The 19,757-nt window shown below is 38.6% G+C and overlaps 1 protein-coding gene across 1 annotated transcript in view; it reads right to left on the minus strand.

The window, feature by feature from the left end:
- Positions 1-939: 939 nt before the first annotated feature.
- LOC150100324 (inverted formin-2-like) overlaps positions 940-19,757 on the minus strand; it is a 319,787-nt gene continuing 300,969 nt past the window's right edge. Inside the window, exon 14 of the mRNA XM_090402638.1 lies at positions 940-1,072. Within this exon, the coding sequence (XP_090258764.1) occupies positions 963-1,072 (110 nt within the window). The 3' untranslated portion in view covers positions 940-962. The remainder of the gene's footprint in view (positions 1,073-19,757) is intronic.

Consider the following 19,757-nt stretch of genomic DNA (forward strand, 5'->3'; position numbering starts at 1 on the left):
TTTTACAAGCAACATTGCATCTCTTTCATTATATAGTATCTCCTTTATATTCTATCCTCTGAGCACATCTTCTGTCAGCCAGGTCAAAATGGAAGACAGGGATATAACATAGGAACAGTAAACTCAAATCTAAAATCAGGTTATTCAAATCTAGTGCATTTCAAAAACAAATAAATGCACTGTTAAAAATAAAAAAGGGAGGAGTTAAAAAAATGAATAAAATATTAATTCCTAAAATACAAGATGAAATATACTGTACATACAATTATAAAATAATCTATAATTTTGAAAATGTGCATACAAAAGCTGAAGATATCGAAAGAAGTAACTGATCAATAATAGAAGGAAAAAAACTACCAAAAGTAAGCCAAATGGCTTAATATGTTTTTGTCATTAGAATAATGAAAAACATTTAATTATAAAGACAGAGCAAAATAAAATTCTCTTTACTTAATTTGGAATTTTATTCATTGAAAGAAAGTAATAAAACAATCAGCTTTTAAACAAGAAATTCTTTGTAAAATAAATTTATCACCCAGAAAGCTAATCTGATATTTCATTTAAATATTTTATCCTATATAATTTGGTCTATTGGAAATACAAAATTAGTATTTTATTTTATAAATATATACATATGCTATGTGTATACAAGCTTTAAAATATCACAGTACACGTGAGCAAATGTACACACACCACACACACACACACACACAATCTCCCTAAAAATTTGGATAATAATGTAATGGAAGAGATTAATGTTCGATAGCAATTAAAAAAGAAACATATATATATATACACATTGCTTTAGATTATGATTTACAGGCCAAATCTGTTTTCGTGACAATGAAATATGAAATTAAATATATAAAATGACACTTAAAATAACAATAAAAGGATATTAAACTCAGAAGGGCACACAATTTTTTTACATTTAAATAATAAACAAAACTCTACATTCCTTGTCATGTTGACAGTTTTGTCTTCTTCAACTGAAAATCTCCTTTTTTGATATCAGCTAAGAGTCTGTCTATAAGACAAACATTCTCTTCTGATCCTACAGATGGCTTCATACCTGCATATGAATTTTTTTTTTTTTTATTAGTAATAAACATAGAAATTAAGCATAAATAAAAGAAAAGCTATTTATATGTACATTAGTGCTTACTTGAACTTTTTTTTTTTCCTTTGAGATTCACATTTCTTGTACAAAACAGATATTTCACATATCATCTGAATGAATAATTTCATAACAAACTGTCCACAAATATTCAAACTGAAAAATAATGCACTCATATGTATGTTTTATATGCAAATATTACATTTAATAATCCTGACTAATATTGAAGATGAATTGTGATATTCTGCATACTATTTAAACCTCATTGCTGGAAAATTTAATATGGAAGCTTGGAGGGTGTTTGAGGACAGAGAGGAATTGCATGCAAGAGACAGCTTGCATTTGAATGAGGAAGGACCTAGGCATCTGGAGAGATTGCTGTTCTGAACAAGTTGGTGTGTCAATGCAGGGAAACTAGAATGCCCAAGGTGGATGGTAGCAGGGGTGGCCTCTTATGGGAATGGGTACGTGGGAGAAGGGGGACGACATCAGGTAACACCGAGCCCAGTGACATCTAGAGGGAATAATGCAGGTATATAAGCAGTGGCATTTTTATGCTTTATACTAATGCCGGGAGTATCCGGAATAAAGGAGAGGAATTGGTGGCCAAAAGAATTTATTGGAGGGGTGATATATCACCCCTCCAATAAAGTTGAACACTTTATTGGAGTATTTCATCCTGGAGGAGTAAATTTTAATACTGGAGGGATAGGGCAGGTTCAAGGTTTAGAGGTGCAGGAGGAGAGTGTGTTCCAAATACTGAGTACTCTGGATGTCAGTAAAGCTGTGGGACTCTATGGTATTTCACCATGAGTTTTGAGAGATGTGCTAAAGAACTGACAGCTCCTTTGACCTGACTTTTCAATGAAAGTCTGGCTATGGAAAAGGTGACCAGGGAATGGAAGAAAGGTAAGATAATGCAATTTCATAAGGGCAGAAGCAGACCGGAAGTGTCCAATTATAGGCCAGTTTGTGTGTCATCAGTAGTTGTTAAGATCTTGGAGAAATGAAATTAGTGAGGGACCGTATACAGCATTGGGCAGATGAGGGTGATGTTATCTGTGAGAGTCAGCAAGAGAAATCTGCTTCTCTTGATGACCTTAAAACTAAAATTACAAATGCAATTAATGCAGTCACTGCTCAGCAACTACTAAGTTTTTTGGAACTTCGAAAATTGCCTAGTTACATGCATCACACAAGATGGCAGTCACGTTGAGCACAAATAAGAAACAAATCATTGTAGATAAAACTTAATTACATACTCTTTAAGCTATTATATACTCTAAATCTGTACCTTTTATAATGTTGGACCTATTAAAGTTTAAAACTGCACTAAGAATTATGGGATACCCTGTATATATATATATATATACAGGGTGTTCGGGATAAATTTGACATATTTATAATTATATTTAATTATATTTTTCCGTAAGTTACATGTATTAACACACACTTCTCTTCATTTAAAAGTTTGGACCCTTCTTCATTCATATACAAGATGTCAGAAAGGATGGATAGCTGGAACCCACCTGAATCATGGAAGAGAATAACTTGTATCATGATGATTCGTGCCCGCCATCAAAATAAGGATATTACGACTGCTGCCCAATGCTCCCTGAATACAGTAAAAACAATCAGGCATGAACTAGAGCCTTGCAATGGTGACTACGAGGATGTAGCAAGAACAAAGATCCCTAGCAGACGATCTGATTGCGTTCGTACAGCAGAATTCCTCGCAAATCTGCAGGAACAGGTATTGAAGAACCCTGGCATTGGAATTCGGGCTTTGTTCGTGGAGTTGCTAACTGTAGTCAAGCCCTGGATAACAAGGGTAGCCAATGGTAGGCCGTATGTATGGCAGCAGGATTCGGCCCCTTGCCACACCTCTGGGAAAAGTCAAAAATGGTTGTCTGAAAATTTCTACGACTTCACCAGTCCAAATGTTTGGCCTCCAAACTCCCCAGACCTTAACCCCATGGATTATTTTGTATGGGGCGCAGTTGAAAAAGACACCAATCGCACTTCCAGTAATACAAAAGCCCAGTTAATGGATAAAATTAAAACAGTTTTTGCGGCCCTTCCCAGGGAGACTGTAGCATCAGCTTGTTCGAGGTTCCGAAGCAGAATTGAAGCTGTGATCGATGCTAATGGTGGTTATTTTGAGTAAATCTTGTTGATAGTATTGTAATTAACTCTGCCTGTAATGTTTTTTTGTCAATTCATTAAATTTAATAGATACAAAGAAGATTTTCTTTTTCCTTACGAAACTGTCAAATTTATCCCGAACACCCTGTATACAACCAGTAATAGGTGTACCAGCGAATAATCAATATTAAATTTGTGCTCCCGCATTTTATCGTAACTGAGAATGTAATTTCGATCCCAGAAACATCAAATGCCATCGTATCGGACCCATAAACAAAAGAATGGACAGAACAAACTATCCACGTCTTGTGAAAGTGACCTGCGACTCTCCAATAAGCACAACCAAATTTATAGCAGTGATAAACAACAAGCTAAAGAACACTTGCCCCAGTCGCTCATATGTGCTCGACCTGATTTAATCTTTGCCCAGAGAGAACAAAGACGCCAACTCCGAAAACAACTAGAAGAAAAACGCAAAAATGGAGACAACAGTTGGGTAATAGACTTCAAACAATCCAAACTAGTACAAAAAATGACACCAGTAGCCACCAAGAACACCAGCATGCAGGCACTGCATAGGAAACGTGCAGAACCCTTGGGGTCAAATCCATGCCTTACAGAACCTTGCATATCCACTTCACTAACATCCGTGATCTCAACTGTAACCTCAACAGCATCCACTACCACCTGCAGTCCACCAAACCCCACTACTCTTTTTTAACCGAAACTCAAATCTCACCTCCCCTAGCACTATTTATCTCAACCTTCCTAACTATACTCTATTCAACTCCTTTCGACCAAGGGTGGCATCTGTGCATATATCCGCTCTGATATACCCTGCCAGATAACAACTATCTTGGACTCGCCCGACTTCGACCTTCTTTGGCTGAAGATATCCCTTTCCCCCTCAGTCAAATTCATCTGCTGTCTCTATTGCTCTCCTAACACCACCAATCACTCAGAGCTCTTTCATTTCCTCTCCTTAAAAGTTGAGTTTCTCTAGTCCCACTCTCCAAACAGCGAAATCATCCTCCTGGGCGATTTCAACGTCCATAACACCAATTGGCTTTCCTCTTCCAGTCATACAGATCCTGCAGGCAGAGATGCTGAAACATTTGCAGTCACTAATGACCTCCCGCAAATTGTTCAAAAACTGACCAGAATACCAGATAACCCAAACCACTCCCCAAATACCCTAGATCTCTTCCTTACTAATGACCCCTCCAAATATGCAGTGAATGTAGTAAGTCCCCTGGATAATTCTGACCACAACTTAGTGCTTATCTCCTCCCCAATGCAACAACGCCTACATAGTTATTCCCACACAAGAGTAGTTTGGCATTATAATAGTGCCAAATGGGACAGTCTCTGAGACTATTATGCTTCATTCCCATGGTTAGACTATTGTTTCCAGTCTTCGAGTCCAGACATATGCGCCGAATGCATCACCAAAGTGATCCTTGCTGGCATGAAAGCGTATATTCCCCACACTACTCAGACCTGCCGTCCCCTAACTAAACCCTGGTTCTCCAAAAAATGTGCCAAGGCAGTACAGATGAAAAATCAGGCATACCACAAGTGGCTCAAATCAAGAATCCCATCCTCATTCAATACCTACACGGAAGCCCGAAACAAATGAAAAAAAACTATCAATACTTCCAGATTTTGAACAGGCAAAAAGCAGGAAGCTTGCAGCCTGTCCAAACGGAAGCCATGTCTTTTGGTCCCTTGACAAAGCAATTGGCCATACAACTTTTGCTCTACACTATTCACACCTCTATCATACCCAGATGGCTCATTTGCAACATCACCCATAGAAAAAGCTAACCTCCTGGCATCACACTTTGCCTCCAATGCACACATAACTGACAATGGCAAATGCCTTCCAGTCATTTCAACTGCCCAACATAATACAATGCTCCCTATATCCTTTTGCCAAAAAGACATCACAGACCTGCTGTCTAAATTAGACACAAAAAAGTCTCCTGGCCCAGATGGAATTCCTCCAATTATTCTGAAGGTCTGTGCTTCTGAACTAACTCCTATCCTATGTCACCTGTACACACTCTCTTACTCCACTGGTATATATCCCTAAACCTGGAAACTGGCCTATATTCAATCCATTCCTAAAAAGGGTGACAAATCACTGCCATCTAACTACCACCCTCTATCACTCACTTCAGTCCTATCTAAAGTAATGGAGAAAATCATCAACTCTCAAATCCTAATCTACCTTGAAGGTACTCGGCTATTAAGCGACCACCAGTACGGATTCTGCCAAAGCCGTTTAACAGGAGATCTACTCTCATACATCACCCATCACTGGACAAGTGCTATGGAGAAATTCGGCGAATCCCAAGTAGTTGCACTTGATATCTCCAAAGCCTTTGACTGAGTCTGGCACAAAGGCTTACTAAGCAAACTCCCATCATTTGGACTGCCTCAGGATTTCTGCAGATGGATTGCCAGCTTCCTGTCTGGATGCACACTATGTATGATGGTAGATCCCTGTCCTCTCACCATCCAACTAATGCCGGGATCCTCAAGGCTCAGTTCTCTCACCGACCCTCTTCCTTCTATATATCAATGACCTACTTCAGTTGACCTCTAACCCAATACACAGTTTTGCAGATGATAGCCCACTACATTCCTCCCTTTCATTTGACAAACCCCTCCCTACACAACTCACTTCAATCCACAGAACATCAATCACCACTGCCCTTAATTCTGACCTCCAAGCCATCCTCCGATGGGGCTCAGACAACCTTGTCAACTTCAACGCTAGTAAAACCCAGTTCTTATTTCTCACAAAAAAGAACCAATTTCTCCCAGCATTGTTTTCGATAACACTCAAATTCACAGACAAGATGAAATTTCTCTTCTCGGAATTACCTTGACATCAAGCCTCTCCTGGCATAAACACATCACAACCATTGCATCCTCACCTTCCAAAAAACTAGGTTTTCTCTTTCGCTCAAGATGCTACTTCACCTTAAACAGCTGTTAACACTATACAAGTCACAAATTCGCCCAGCTCTTGAATACTGCTCTCACATCTGGAGTGGGGCTCCAAAAAGCTCCCTCAAAATGCTTGACTCGATACAGAGGAGAGCAATTAGACTAATAAATGATCCATTCCTCATCAACTCGCTCCCCCCCCCCACTTTCACATAGATGCTTGGTCTCTGTATATTCTATAAATACTTTCACGGGAAAGGGTCATCTGAAACAGCATCAATAATTCCCCCACCCTGTACCAAGCCCATTGGAACACGTACAGCTGCCGCCCAACATCCTTTTACAGTACACCTCTTACTACTCGTACAGTACTACTGCAGTACTGTGGAGCAGTCTTCCCCCTGACGTATTTCCCGAGGAATACAATATACAGGCATTCAAATCAAATGTAAACAAGTTTCTCCTTTCACAACCCATCACCCATATACGGTACTAACGTACTATAGGTTGACCAGCCAACCTCCTGTATATGGGCCCAACATATATATATATATAAATCCCACCAATTAAATACTTAACCAATTGTATAACTACTGATGGGTGAGGATAAGGGTTATCTGGAAGCCATGTTCTGGACACAAAACGTTTTCAAGCCACTGGATAAAAGACACAAGAAAGATAACTTATGAGATGTATATAGTATGACATTAAATGTACACCATGTACCTGTTAAGTAATGAGATTGCTTTTTTACATGACAGCCCTTTGAATAAAAGTAATAAACGTGTTTACAGTTTTCACCTCTAGAATGTGTTATAATCGCAAGTGCAACTTTTGAGTCAGGTGACACAGCAGCTTTCATGCGGCAATTGTTGAAGTAAGAGTGTGCGAGTGGAGTGTATCAGAAGTTGCATTCTGGAGTAAAGAGCTGTGATAAAATTTTACTGTAAATTAGGGAAAACTACTACAGAAGTGTACCAAGACCTGAAAAAAAAGTTTATGGCAATGACTGTCTGAGCTGTGCACAGGTGTTCTGCTGGTTTCCAACATTTAAAATTTAAAGAGGGGGAGGGAGTCCCTGGAGGATGAACCACGCTGTGGGCAGTTTTTTTTTTTATGCTGCTGGAATTATCCACATGATTTTGTGTACGAGGAACACTGGTGATGTAAGTTGGTGTTTTGAGTTTGATCTGGAAATGAAACGCCAGAACATGGAATGTCTTCTCCCACACAGAAGAAAGTCTGGTTGCAAAAATCATGTATCAAGACAATGATCATTGTTTTTTTTATGATGCTGCTGGAATTATCTACCAGGAATTTGTTCCTGAGGGCACCATGGTGAATGATCAGTATTATTTAGGAGTAAACATCTGTATGCCTGCATGTGACATGTTAGGAAAGAACTCTTCCACAACAATTGGTTTCTGTTGCATGACAACACGTCCATGCACTGTTTGCTGCCTGTGAAGCAGTTCTGACTTCAAAGTCTATCTGTGTGATTAAACATCCCCTCCCATTCACTTAATCCCCATGGGAGTTAACTGAATGAGTAGAGATATTAAGCAGGAGCTACAAAAAGAGAAAACATCGTGGAAGGAATATAAAGAGAAAAGTGATCAGCATACTCATGAGCAGTATAAGGTGCAAGCAAGAAGGATGATTAGCATGAATGGCCAAATCAGATTATGAGAGAAAATTAGTTAAGAAGGGCCATAGTAGGTACAAAATGTTTTTTGTAATATAGCAAGCAAGAGGACAAATGACTACAGAAGGATGACTAATCGATGCTGATAGCAGGAAGGTGATAGAGGAAAAAGAAATTATTAAGTCGCTGAGTGATAATTTTTCCAAAGTGTATCATCCAGGCTGATATTTTACAGTTGATGTGACACACACATGCATGTCAAAATTGAAGTACATGAACAGGCAATGCTCAGCATATTGAAAAATACCAATAGAACTACAGTGGTGGGACTATAACAACCCCTTACCAACTTGTACGTCTCTATCATATCACCCCCTCCTTCTCCTATCCACTAGATTCTGTAAACTGCATCTTCTCAATCTTTCTTCATATTTAAATTTCCAGAGATTAGAAACTATTTTGGTCGATTGCCTCTGGACCTCTCCAACACCTCTTCATCCTTTTGAAAACCAGGTGACCAAATCTATGCACAATAGTTCATACGTGGCCTAATCAAGGCCTTATACAATGGATTCAGAATTGCCTTACAAGTCATTGTCCTCTGCATCATTGCCAGAATTTGTGGTGTTGTCCCCCCATATTGGACAATATGTTTTCTTCTTTAAATCCTTATCCATAATCACTCCAAGATTTCTTATTTCCTCTACCTCCAACAATATATCCCCACCAAGAGTAAATTCTACATCCCATCTTTGTTTTCTAAATTTTAAAACCTTGCATTTTGCAACAGTGAACTAGTATCCCCACTCCCATGCCCATTTAGTCAATCTATTCAAGCCTTCTTGTAAGGCCACAAGATCTGCTCTACTTTTCATAATTCATCCCAACTTTACAGCATCTCTAAACTGAATATCCCTATTGAAATCGTTCCCAATATCAACATACACGTTAAACAGAAAAACAGACCCAAAGCCCACCACTAGTGGCTTTCATCTTCTGGGATATTGCTCCCCCATACACAACTTGCTGACATCTATCAGATAACCGATTTCCAATCCAATGCACTAGTCTAATATCTAATCCCATGCACTCTAGTTTAACTATCAACTTATCATGCAGTAATCTATCAAAAGCCTTTTGCAAACTAAGTATACTCTGGGTATCCATCTCCCTCATTCAATGCAGCTGTCACCTTATTGCAGGGGTCTTCAACCTTTCAGACAGTGTGGGCGGCATTAAAAATTTCAATGAAGCCCGAGGGCCACTAAGCTATACTGCGGTATTTAGAATTGTAAGATGCTTTCCAGATTCACAAGGAATGCTGTGCATTTGATACTTTACATAAAATCCTATAAAAATAAACAAACTCAGCTTTAAGAGCATAAGTAGGAGTTGGATTCATGATAAGTAAATACAATCAATACTTGAAAAAAGATAATTTAATGAAGAAAACATTCATTTTTTACAATGTCAATGGGCAACTTGGCAATGTTTTTCCTTGACCAGCTTGTCAATGTTGGAAGTAGCTATGCGCAGAGTATTCTCAAGATGTTGGTCCATAATCTGAGTTCTTGTCTTGGACCTCACATGCTTCATTCTGAAGAAGAACTGCTCACATAAGTATGTGCTTCCTAACAAAGCAGACATCTGCAAAGCATGCTGGCGAAGGATAGGGAATATATCCTCAGAAATGTAATCTTTGTAAAATATGAGCAAGGGCACATTGAATAATTTTTCTCTCAAAGAAGAGTTGTCTCTTCACAACACGGCTAATTTTGTAGCATATTCATCAAGAGATGAATAGTTGGACTCAGCGAGAAGCTGAAAATGAGTTAAGTCTTTTTTTGTGAGTTGTACCTCCCAAAGTTTGAGCTTGGTCACAAAAGCTTTGATGTGATCAGAGTATGAACCAGTTGATCTTTGGATTGCAGTTGCGTATTTAGGTCATTCATATGCAATGAGATGCCAGTCACAAAGGCAAAGTCTGTCATCCACTTTGGATCGTTAATTCTGCAATCGGATTCCCATTGGTTTGCATGAACTGCTGTATTTCGTTCCTTAAGTCAAAGACTCTTGTAAGAACCTTCCCTCTGCTCAACCAACGCACATCACTATAATAAACCACATCGCCATGATCCGCTTCACACTCTTGTGTTAAAAACTCTTGGAATTGATGATTCAATCCTCTTGCCCTAACAATGTTGATGACAGTCACAATAACTTTAATGACACTCAAATCCAAGAGATTTTGCAGACAAATGCTCCTGGTGGATTAAACAGTGGTAATGGATGAAATCTTTTCCTTCTAGTTCTGGTTCTTTCTGTAGAAGTGCAACAGAAAGTATGTGACAAAAAGAAAGAAAGCAACAGAAAGAAAGTATCATTCTTTCCCACCATATCAGGGGCACCATCAGTTACCACGCCCTCAAGGTTGGTTAAGCTGAGGTCGAAACACTGGAGCGTTTTCTTGGCAGCTTCAAGAATATCAGTGCCTTTTGTCGTTCCCTTCATAGGTACGAGCGCTAGCAGTTCCTCTGTCACAGTGAATTGTTGATCAATGCCACAGACAAAGATAGCCAGTTGTTCTGTATCCTTCACATCTCTGCTCTCATCTAAAGCAAGTGAATATGACGTAAATTCAGACAACTGTTTTTTAAATTTTCCTTCAACGTCATTGGCAAGTTTTTCGACACATTGTGCTACAGTACCCCAGAAAACTCTGTTTTTTTAAACACTTCCTTATTATTTGGGCACAGAATATCCCCAGCAGCGATGAGACACTCTTTCCCAAACTCGCCATCCAAGAAGGCTTTTGATTTTTTAGCAATTTTTTCAGCTATTACATAACTTATTTTGAATGCACACTTTGCTCTCTTCCCTCTGCCTTTTAAACGTACTCTGTTGGCATTTTAAATCAATTTGGAGACGGTTCACTTTGTCCACACAAAGCAGCCCTTGAAGGTGATCGAAATTGGATGCATGCTTTGTCTCAGTGTCGTTTTATATTGTATTCTTTTGATACTGACACTGACTCATGACAAATTAAACACACAGGCCTATCATCGATCGGCACAAAAAAGTACAAATTGGTCCACTTTTCATTAAAAACCCGACAAGAATCACTTGATTTACACTTTTTACTCATAGATGCCATAGTGATGGAAGATGAACCCAAAAAATGATCCAAAATGGGCGTGTAATGGTTATTATCCACTGAATATGTCTCACACTAATGAAAAAAAAGTCGGGCAATATAAAACTACAATAGGTTATGGCTGACACGACGAATATCACACTGTTCACAACTGACTGAGTGACTGTATTTATATGAAAATAACGAAGTAGCAAGAACCTGTGAGATATATCTGAAAGGCAATAGACAGTGCACTTGAACGAACTACTGCTTCGGCCATCTACCTGCAACGTTAGTACTAGTACTTAAGTACTGCTTGGTGCTGGTAGATGGCTGAAGAAGCATGTCTACTTAATATTTATTTTTATAGGATTTTATGTAAAGTATCAAATGCACAGCATTCCTTGTGAATCTAGAAAGCATCTTACAATTCTAAATACCGCAGTATAGCTTAGTGGCCCACGGGCTGCATTGAAATTGTTTTTTTTTATTTAATCGCGTTTTAATGTTAAGTAGTTATTTTTTTGAAGTGGCCGGCGGGTCACGGCAAAGAGCTCTGCAGGCCATGCGTTGAAGACCCCTGCCTTATTGTAATAAGTAGATTACTAAAACATGGCCTCCTTTTAGCAAATCCATGCTGTCCATCAAAAGATAATACCATTGTTGTCAACCCAATTCTGGATCCTAGTTCTCACGAGCTTCTACAACAACTTAACCATAACACCTGACACACAGATTGGCCTATAATTTGATGCTTGAGTTCTGTCACCTGCTTTATGAAGCAGTACAGTCTTGCCTTCCTTTTTCTATTTATTTATTTATTTTAACTCTTATTTTTTTATTTTATTTATATTATTTATTTCTATAATTTTTAATTTATTTTATAATGATGGGGAAACAACAAGGGATCAATCTCTGGAAGTTGTTTAAAAATTGTGATTAGTAAGATTATGCAGACGTTTTTGCTTGGAGAGTGGTGAATGAGCAGAATTGATTTTCTGAGATATGAAATAAGTATCAAATGAGAGGTATCAAATGGTTAAGGAGAGGTGTAGAATAGGTATTATGTGAATGATGATTAGTGTGTTGTATCCTGCAATGAGTCTTCTGACTCCGTGGAGATGTCTGTATAATAGTAATTTATTTCTGTAAGTTCTCCAGTTTTTCTCCTATGTGTATGTGTGTGTTCTTTATGTAATGATTGATTATTATTATTTAGCTGTATATATGTTTTCATCTGTGTTATCTCTTTGATTATCCCCACCTCCCACAATTTCTTCTTGAAAAATGATATATCTAAAAATTTTTATTATTTTTTTTCTTTTATTTATTTATTACTATTATTATTTTTTGGTGGAATATTGCTATTTTATCTTTGAATTTTCTGTCAGTATATTATAAAATTTAGGCTTTAAAGCCCAAACCAGCTATTTATACATTTCATTCATACATATTTTGGAATCAACAATGCCTTAGATCAATAGCTTAGACATTATGAAAAGTTTATCATCAACATAATTTTTAGAGTACATATAAAAGAAATAAATCTGCTAATGCCTTTTATTTCACTATAAGAAGTATATAAAGCTATTTTAGCCCTATCTTACTTTTGGAGGCTGAGGAAGCAGTTCAATCTTCAGTCTTGACTCAACTTCTGTATAAGGGAGATTCAATTAGTATCATTTGTATCATTATTTTGAATTGTTTTGCATAATCAAATCAACTTCACAAGTTAGGCTGAATGGCTTGTCATCAGCTGCATTTTCCCTCTGAATAATCTGATTTAAACCAAAATTAAGTAGACAAATTTTAGCAGCTATCCTAAGTGCCACATTTCATTAAAACCTATCCAGCTAGTGCAAAAATTAATATGTGTAGAGACAAAACTAATCTAAAGGGCTATGTAGATTTTTTTTGGGGGAGAAAGAGATTTGGGAAAGGAGGAACTTGTTCACATTGGGTTCAAAGGCCTGTGCATTATAATCTTTGAGGAACATATCAAAGAGAAGGATGTTTCAGAATAAAGCAACAGGAATGAAGGATAAGGAAGAGAAACTTCTTCTATGAGTATGAAGGGATGTTGGTGGTAGCTGCAAATGTTTCAATGGATTTGGTAGAGAGAGAGAGAGAGAGAGAGAGAGGGGGGGGGGAATTATTGATGATAGTTTGATGAACATTTATAGAAAAAAATTTTTTATAGAAGATGCATGCATGCATGCAGTGGATACTAAACACCTGTGTGAGATTGGTTGGAGTGAGTCAGTAAAAAATTATTTGTTATTCAGTCTGCTTGCTCTCTTCTGTACTGCATTGAGTATTTTTAGAGAGCTCTTGGGAGCACCTACCCAGAGAGTGAGCAGTAACTGATGGATGTGCAGAATTGTGATTTGTATAGGGTTAATAGTTATTTAGAGGTAAAGTAATGCTTGAGTGAAAGAGGAAACCTAATTTTTTGGATGCAAGGAGGCAATGATAGTAATGTGTTTATGCCAAGAGAGTCTTGATGTTGAGGTAATCCCAAGGAGAGAGATCTCATCTTGCCCACAGATTTGGGTGTTGTCAAAAGGTAAGGCTGGGAGAATATGGTTCTTTTCTGTGGGAAATTTTGTTTGCAGAATGGTTTGGAGATCAGAATTTAGGCTTGCAGAATGGTTTGGAGATCAGAATTTAGGCTTGCAGAGGTTGTTGTTCTGTGAAGTGGTGATGATGTGTCAAATGAAAAGGAGGAATGTAGCATACCGTCTTCAGAAAATGGCGTATTGGATTGGTGGTCAACTGGAGCAGGTCACTAATGTGGGACCTTGCAGGAGTTGACTGGTTTATAGTTTGTTGGTGCAAAGACAGCAAAGGTCATACCGTATCATAGCAAAGGTTACAGCAGTATACCCTTGCAGGACCCCGAGTAGTTGCATAGTTAGAAGACAGAGAACCATCCATCATGCACAATGTGCATCCAGTTGCATAAGTCATGGGGAAGACTGAATGATGGGATCATAATTAATTTTAAAAATGCATAAGTACCCAATAGATGCATATGCATTTTTGTGAAACACACCTAAGAATGGCATGGTAATAACAGAAATATGCAGCATTTTTCAATTCAAGAGGGAAAAGGAAACATCACAGCAATGATTTTTAGGTTTTATCACAAAAACCATCAATAATAAAATTCAACTATGGATATATGCATGTTTTGCAATGTCTAACAGAAGATGAATTTTTGGTTTTCTGTTTAACAAAAAAAAATGAATATTCAACATTCCAGAAATCAGAAATTATTTTGGTCAATCACTTCTGGATGCTCTCCAACATTTCTTCTTCTTAAGTTGCTTCTCCAAGTTGGAGGTTAGCAATCATGGTATGCCAGAATATCCATTACTCTGCCATTCTTTCAATCTCGTAACAGCTCATGTTCTCAATACATTTCTTTACATTATCAACTCAAGAAGTTCTTGATCTACCAGAAGTTCTAGATCATTCCTCTAATTTTCCCTCCAGAATTTTCAGAGACATTTTCCCTGCTGATCCTCTTAATCTGGCGTTAGTAAGGTGGTGGTGTCACAGTTATTTCTTTCTATATCTTTGGGGTCCGTGACACCCCACCTTACTAACGCTGGGTTAATATATGTCCTGTCATCATGCACTTTCTCTTTATAAGGTCTTTCACAAGTGCTCTTTTGGTTCCCATTAACTTCAATACCTCTTCATTAATTTTTTTTTCTCATTCCAAGAAATATTCAGTGCTCTTCTATAGCACAAATTAAAGATGCAGAACTTATATTTAGGGTTTAATCCTTTATCCAAGTATAAGCAAACAAACTTTGCACCTGGAGTAATTTCAGGATTGAGCAACTTGTATATAGAAGTTTATGACTTTTCATCACTTGCCTTAGTATCCCATTACACAAAGCACATACCCTTACGGACATGTATTATGGGAAAGACCACTACCCAGACAGGTCTTAACCTTTATTAAGGTGAAAATGTAAAGAGTGCTCATCACAGGCCTAAAGTAGTTAGTATAGGGATGCAAGAGAGCCTGATAGTATTATTATTATGATTACACCCTGAACAGAGTCAACAGACTCATTGTGGGAGGTTCATTCAACTGACAACATATTTATCATATAGAATCTTAAAGTCCTTAACACTCCTTGCATTAACAACACACTCTGGTAATGCCTTCCATTCACTGACAATTCTCCAAGTAAAAAATCTACTCCTCACACCCCCTCTTCACCATACTTTTATATAACTTCGAGAAATGACCTCTGATTCATCCCCTCTCACCTTCTACTCTTTTTATAATCCTTTCCGGATTAATCTGATAAAATCCTCTAACTAACTTAAATGTCTATCATCTCATCTCTCTTCCTCCTATCCACCAAACTCTGCAATCCACATTACTTCAACCTCTCTCCATAACCAGCATTCCAAACTCCTGACATTGTCTTAGTCACTCATCTCTGGACCCTCTCCAATGTCTCCACAACACACTGAAAACCAGGTGGCCAGATCTGAGCACAATAGTCCAAGTGTGGTCTGAACAGTGCCTTATATTGTGGCACAACCACTTCCTTATCCTTACATGTTAAAGTACTTCTTATCATAGTAGCACTACAATGTGCAGCCTTTGCAACACTAGCAATATACGCTCTAAACTTCAGCCTACTGTGAATCATCACTCCCAAATCTTTAATCTCATCCACTTAATGCAGTATGGCACCATTGATATAGTACACACAGTAGTAGCGCACTTAGCATTTAATCTTGGGGCAAGTTGAGTAGACGATTTGAGAATGCACACTATGCATCGCATACGACCTATGACTGAGCATCTGCAATGATTGCTAATTCATAATTAGTGTAGAAATAGAAGACATGACACAACATAAATTTTTTAAAAAAATAATTTTAATTAGGAATAGATTTTTGGAAATTGTTCCATGTTTTTTCCCTTTTTCTTTGGTACACAGCCTTATATTTCTGAACTCAAGAATGCAACGACTTGCACTTATTGATATTAAAACTACAACCTCACTTCACTCTTTTGTCCAAGTAAAATGTCTATTCAAATCTTCTGAAAGGGATTTAACATCGGCAGAACTACTTATAATTCTTCCCAACTTTGCATCATCAGCAAATAACTGAAGATCCCCAGTCAATCTATTACTATTATTACGGGCAACTCCAGGGAGTCATTAGACTCATCGAGGGAGGCCCCAAATCATATTCATCACAACTATTTGACATTCATACAGTATCTATCATACCTCGCCTTAAACTCATTCACTGTCACAGCATCCACCACAGACTCAGGGAGCGCATTTCACTCATTCACTACTCTAAAAGTAAAGAACCCAGCTCTAACACCTTTACTAACCACACTTTTGCCCAGTTTCCATGGATGTCCCCTAGTCCTCCCACAACCAGCCCTGTTCTCAAAAATATCTTCTGAATTAATTTTATAGAAACCCTTCAGTAATTTGAATGTCTCAATCATATCTCCCCTCCTCCGCCTATCAACCAATTTTTGCAACCCACAAATCCTCAACCTGTTCTCATACGGTTCATTCCACAGACCTGCTATCATCTTGGTCACTCGCCTCTGGATCCTCTCCACCTCCTCCCCATCAAGAAGAAACCTAGGTGACCAAATCTGAGCACAGTAGTCTAGATGGGGTCTTATCAAGGCTCGATAGAGAGGAACAATAACCTGCTTGTCTCTGCTTGTCAACGTATTCTTCAGCAACCAAGTGATTTGATGAGCTGTTTTGGTCACTTTTGCAATGTGTCCTCTAAATTTCAATTCCTTATCTACCAACACTCCTAAATCTCGTGCCTCATCAATTTCCTGGAGCAGGGTTCCACCAATGCAGTAAACTGCCGCCAATCTTTTCACCCAAAATGCATAACCTTACATTTTGCCACATTAAACTGACATCCATTCTCCTTAGCCCAGACCTCCAATCTATCCAAATCATACTGCAAAATTTTGACGTCATCTGCATTCACTATTGCCCTACCCAACTTCGCATCATCCGCAAACAAATGAACTGTTCCTCTCAGATCATTTCCTATATCATTTATGAACAAATTAAACAGCAGTGGTCCAAGAACAGATCCTTGTGGCACACCACTAGTCACAGGCCGTCTTGTGGACTCTACTCCCGAGTAAACCACTCTCTGATATCTCTCCGTCAACCACCCTCCTATCCATCTCACCAACCCTATGTCCATTCCCATATGCTGCAATTTACTGATTAGAATTCCATGTGGAATCCTGTCAAAGGCCTTGGCAAGGTCCAGTAGAATCCCCGTAAACCCATTACCCTTATCCAGTTCAGCCGTCACTGTGTTATAATACGTGAGCAAGTTACCGAGGCATGACCTACCCTTCACAAAACCATGCTGTCCCCGATACAGTATCCCATTTTCTTCTATCCAATCTTGTATTTTCCTCTCAACTATTTTCTCTAAGACCTTGACAATGATTCCTGATATGCTAATCGGTCGGTAATTTACAACAGCAGTCTTGGAACCACCTTTATGCAGTGGAACTATTTTCCCCTCTTTCCAACCGCTCGGGACTAACCCAGACCCGAGACTCAAATTAAACAAAACGGTCAAGGGTACTGACAATTCTTTAGCTGCTTCTCGTACAACACGAGCTGGTATACCATCCAATCCCACAGATGTATTGACATTGAGGTTATGCAATAGACTACTCACCTCCACTTCATTAACCACAATTCCCGTATAATCTACTGGTTTATTCGTTTCTGCAATGTCACCACCTGGATGATATATACTTGCAAAGTGCTCACTCAGTAACTCAACTATCTCAACTGATTCAGTTACCTCCCTACCATCGGCATTCTTTAAAATCAATCTGCCATGTACATTTTTCCTTTTACTTGCTACATATCTAAAAAACTGTTGGATTCTCTTTAGCCTGCATGGCCAATGTTCTTTCGTAATCCTTTTTTGCTTTTCTTACCACACTCGTCACCCTTCTGGCCTGCGCTTTATACCGTTCATGTGCCTGCCGGTCACCCTTCTCCTTAAATTCCCTCCATAGTTGTTTCTTTTTTTGCAACTCAAGGTTAATGGTGTTATTCATCCATTTAACCCCTACTTGATTTATTATTCAGACTCTAGGTATACAGTCAGCCATTGCTTCATGCAAGCACTTCTTAACTACCTCCCATGCACTATCAACTTCTAGTCCTTGCAGTTGTACATGCCATGGCACTGAACCAATCAAACTCCTAAGCTTGTCATACTTTCCAGCCCGATAATTCCACATGTACCCTGTCTTAATTGAAAATTCTACACCTTTAGCCACCTCCCAAGTTAAGACCCTATGATCACTCTCACCGATTGGTGGCAATGTGGTCATATTTGTTACAGCCAAATCCTCAGATGTAATTACTAGGTCAAGCACTCTCTGACCCCTAGTATTTTCCATTACATGCTGTCGCAGATAGTTATCCCTTAATAACCGCATAAAATCCAGTTCCTTCCTCCCGTGTGTCCACTCCTCACTCCAATCAATGCGACCATAGTTGAAATCTCCCATAATAATCACCCTCCTTCCACCCATTTCTTCTATTTGCTTGTGCATACTGTCACCACCATCTTTTCCATCACCTGGTCTATAGCAGCACCCAATTGTATATTTAGTTCTGCTAGCCACAATCTCACACCAAATGGCCTCAAATGTGCTCTTTTCTCTATCCTGCAATTCAACTTCTATTCTCCTTGGCTGGAGCTCATCAGCTATCATCAACAATACTCCTCCCCCCATTTTATTCTCTCTGTCATTCCTGAACACACTATACCCATCACATTCAATCCCACTAGTTATATCATCTACAGTCAGCCATGTTTCACTAATACCTATAACCTGTGGTCTGGAAATGCCAACCATGGCCAAAAACTCTTCCTTCTTGTTCCTAATACTCCTAGTATTAGTGTACATGAATTTAAGACCCCCATTAGCCCCAACCCTACCTTGATGCCTTATATTAACTATCCCACTCAGATTTGTTGTCCTTATTTGCTCTGGCATATTATATTCATTCTTACATTCAACTGCCTCCATAAGGACTGTATCTCTACTCCCCGCCCCTAACAAATCTAGTTTCCCTGAATTTGCACATCCACTACATTCAGCAACACTTTCTCAAGTCTTCTTACACTGTAACCATTCAAATGCAAGCCATCCATCTTATATAGATCCTTTCGCCCATCAAACTCACTCCACAAATTCCACACCACTCGTCATACATAACCCACGCATAAAGTCATTTGCAATTATAGCCCTCCTTTTAAACATTTCACTGTCATACCGTGGCAAAAGACTAATCATTCTAACTCTCTCACTCTTTTCTTTTGCTACCTCAAACAATTCATTCAGGTCTTCTATCATTTCCATTTTATCTCCTTTCAAATCATTCGTACCTGCCACAACAATCATTTCTTTCACCCTTTCCTTTTGCTCTCTAATAGACGCAGTTACGTCCTTTATGGTCGCACGAGGTTGGTACGATTTTGTCAAATCCTCTACTAACACACCTCGTACTAACGAGTCTCCATACAGCACTCTATCCTTCATTTTGTTCATGTTCACATTCATACGTCTATTTTTCCTGTCATACCTTTTATTATTGGTTGGTTCATTCAGTCTACTTTTGTTCATGCACTGTAGCTGCTGTTTTGCTCTTTCTATCGCACTATTCAACAACGCGATCTCA

This window comes from Typopeltis vanoorti, chromosome 13 (assembly GCF_054136105.1).
Source record: "Typopeltis vanoorti isolate ZY-2024b chromosome 13, IOZ_Tvanoo_1.0, whole genome shotgun sequence".
Taxonomy (NCBI): domain Eukaryota; kingdom Metazoa; phylum Arthropoda; class Arachnida; order Uropygi; family Thelyphonidae; genus Typopeltis; species Typopeltis vanoorti.